This window comes from Urtica dioica, chromosome 1 (assembly GCF_054948205.1).
Source record: "Urtica dioica subsp. dioica isolate 48M chromosome 1, U.dioica_male_clone48M_v1_H2, whole genome shotgun sequence".
NCBI lineage: Eukaryota > Viridiplantae > Streptophyta > Magnoliopsida > Rosales > Urticaceae > Urtica > Urtica dioica.
The window spans coordinates 48,801,579-48,805,093 of NC_142756.1; the positions used below are offsets into that span (position 1 = coordinate 48,801,579).

The window sequence follows — 3,515 nt, forward strand, 5'->3', positions numbered from 1 at the left end:
GAAAAGAAAGAAAGAAAGGAAAGGAAAGAAAGAAAAGAAAGAAGAGAGAAGGGAGATTGACATTAATAATACTAAATGAATGTAACTTACCAAATATAGCCCAAAACCCAAAATTTGACACATGTAGTACCTAGTCCAATGAGTAAAGACTATTATACCCTCAAAATTCATTTAAACCAAAAATCCAAACCAATTCCCACTTCATCTTCTTCACTCGGTCAAATTAAAACCCCACCCAAACACGCCTCTTCTTCTTCTTCACTGTCTCTGTTTGGGGGTTTTCCAATCTCTCGATGGGTCTCTGCACTTCGAAACCCTCGCAACGCGACTCTTCTCTCTCTTCTCCCTCCGATTCCAAGCCATCTAACCCTATCCTGGACGATAATGGACTGCGATCCAGAAAGAAATCGCCATTCCTTCCTTTCTACAGCCCTAGCCCAGCTCACTACCTTTTCCGGCGAAAATCCTCCTCTCCGACGAGAACTCCAGCGACGGAAACCCCGACCACTTCGACGAGGAGGCTCTTCAAGCGGCCATTTCCGCCGCCATCTCCGGCGAAGCATCTGAAGGCGGTGTTGGCTCGGCGGCACGGCGCGGTGAAGCCGAGCGCGGGCGCGACGGCGGAGGGGAGCGACGGCGGTGCTCCGGCGGCGTCGGCGGTCAAAGTCATCACCAAGGCTAAGGTAATCAACTCTCTCACTTCACTTTCTTACACTAATTGGAATTTTTATGCGACGATGTGTATTTCTCGTACTGAATTCATCTTGATTAAAATGGATAAGTTTGAAACTGTTGTTTGGCAGATTTCTGTAAAAATGAATTATTTATTTGTTCAAAGTTGGATAGTCAATTGCGAAGCTCTTGTTCATTGCGAGAAATTTGGTGATGAGGTCTCCCATGGAAATAGATGGGTTAGGAGTTCGAATCGCTACTAGATCCGACTATAGAAAAGTTGTATTTCTGTTATTGAATTGTTCTTGATTGTTTTGTGGAAGGATTTATCCGTATACGATGGAAAAGTTTGAAACTTTTTTTAGGGTAATTTTTGTGTAATTTATTATTTAATCGATTGCGAAACTCTTGTTCGTTAATTCGTTCATTCATTGTGAGAAAATTTTGGCGGCAGATGGCGTCTTCCATTGCGATCGAAGACGTAAGAAGAGAAGTGAAGATATTGAGAGCTTTGAGTGCGCAAAATAGGAATCTCGTTATATTTTACGACGCCTTTGAAAACAGTGAGAATATTTACATAATCATGGAGTAAGCTCTTAAACAGTGGTTTTGAATTACGTTCTCATCATGGCATATTAAGAAATATAGAATTAACTGATCTCAAGTTTGAACGCTTTCAAGTTATGTGAAGGAGGAGAGCTTTTAGATAAGATACTAACAAGGTACTTTTGGGTTTTATTTTTTATTATTTCCTTTTTCTAGTTTATTGAAGTCCTAGTTCTGCATGGGTGGTAGATATACAGAGGATGATGCCAAAAAAATGATGATACAAATATTAAATGTAGTAGCCTTTTGCCATCTCCCAGACATCGATTATCGGGATCATGTTTTGAAAATGATTGTATTTTTGGTAATCTGATTATCGTGGTATGTAATTGTAGGGTTAGTGTTGTAAAGCTTGTTTGGAAATACAAATTTGTCACAGAGTGAATTCATTTCGTGACAGATGTGTCACGGAGTGAATTGACTCCGTGACATATCTGTCACGAAGTGAACTGAGTCTGTGACACATCTGTCACGAAGTGGACTTATTTTGTCACAAATTTCTCAAATTTATATGACTCCATGAGTTCCACCGGTAGACACCAAACGCTTGTGGACACGGAAGTCAGAAACTTGGCCACCATTTTACCATATGTTCTGCATGTCGCCGGCGTTCTACTCTCCAATGAAGAAATATTCAAGGTCGTCCACTACGATCAAATGCCACAACAAGACAAAGGGTAAATATTTTAATTCTTAATGACACATTTTAATTTAAGCATGCGTTTTTTGTTCCTTCAGAAATGATTTTGGCATGTTTATGATCATGACTGCCGAGTTTTTGGCGCACGAGCATCCCTTGTCTGATTTGAAACAGGAGGACATGAGCATGTACTGACAAAAGATGACAACCGAATTATACCGACACGGAGCGCTAAAACTATACACGCGTGGAAATGTCAACGTTGAGGCTACTTAAAATTATATGATTATGACAGTATACACATGTTTATGATTGTACGTATGTGTTTATAACTGTATATATGTGTGTCTGATTGTACGTATGTGTTTAGAACTTTATGTATTTTCTTGAAATCAATTAATTAGTTTAGAATTTTATGTATTGTTTCGCAATCAATTTATGTGTCACAGACTGAGATCGCTTCATGACACATGAGGTTGTTTTATAAACCATTCTTAACAATAAACCAAATACCAATAAAGTTCAAAACATTAGAAATGTAATACATACTAAGGAAGTTCTAGACATTCAAGGATAAAACGTGTCGAATTACAAACCAAACCAATGACCGGTTCGGTTCGCTCTTCCTCAAGTACAAATAACATTGCAAACTTTCGTTGTCGTCTATGGTTGGCGGTATGACCCCGTCAGCTTCATGTTTGACGTTGATTGAATACGTTACAGGGGTCACGTTCAACCGAGAATACAATGTTTGTTGTTTGCATCAAACTTGGGCAATTCAAATTGGTAGGAAGTCAAAGCGTAACAGTACCACCCTCTTGATATATGCTCGGTTTTGTCCACTTCCCGCTATGCTTAGCATATAAACATATCTCTGCCATAGCTGTATACGTTCGGTCATATTTGATATGAGTATTAAAAAACAGTTATTAACATTGAAAAACATCCAGTTCGTGACACATGTGTCACAAAGTGAATCCAGTTCGTGACACTAGTGTCACGAAGTGAATCCAGTTCGTGACACTAGTGTCACGAAGTGAATCCAGTTCATAACACATGTGTCACGAAGTGAATCCAGTTCGTGACACTAGTGTCACGAAGTGAAACCACTTCGTGACACCCTGAAAAAAATCGGGAAACAACAAAAAACGCAATTTTTGACAAACAAATCACACCCAAACACAATGGAACCTATTTCAACATGAATCAAAACAATTAAACATGTTATTGTATGTTAAAAATAGGAAGAACTTACCAAAATATGGTTGAAGAAGTTTTGGATCTAGGATTTGCAGGAAACCTCCTCAGCACAAGAAGAAGAAGAACCTTGGATTTGCAGAAACAAACCGTCATTTGAAGGAAAAAAGTGGGTTTAGGATTATTACAAAATGGGTTTAAAATGGGTTTATGATTCAAACCTTGGATTTGCAGGAAAAAAAACCATCCTTTGGATTTCGGCGAGCAAGATTCCGGCGACCAGCACTCCGGTGACCCTCATGAAGAAACCTCCGGCGACCCACAAGCAAAGAGAGTGTTTTTTTCACACGGTTTTTTCACAAGGATGAAGGCTGGGTTCTGAAGAATAAAAACGCAAGGG

At 39.4% G+C, this 3,515-nt stretch overlaps 1 protein-coding gene across 1 annotated transcript; it reads left to right on the forward strand.

Moving 5' to 3' along the window:
* Nucleotides 1-293: 293 nt before the first annotated feature.
* Nucleotides 294-1,662, forward strand: LOC149408007 (CDPK-related kinase 5-like). Its single transcript, XM_089623152.1, has 5 exons — nucleotides 294-683; nucleotides 804-911; nucleotides 996-1,019; nucleotides 1,127-1,260; nucleotides 1,614-1,662. The coding sequence occupies exons 1-5, from the start codon at nucleotides 294-296 to the stop codon at nucleotides 1,660-1,662; spliced, it is 705 nt and encodes a 234-aa protein (XP_089479278.1).
* The last annotated feature ends 1,853 nt before the right edge of the window (nucleotides 1,663-3,515 follow it).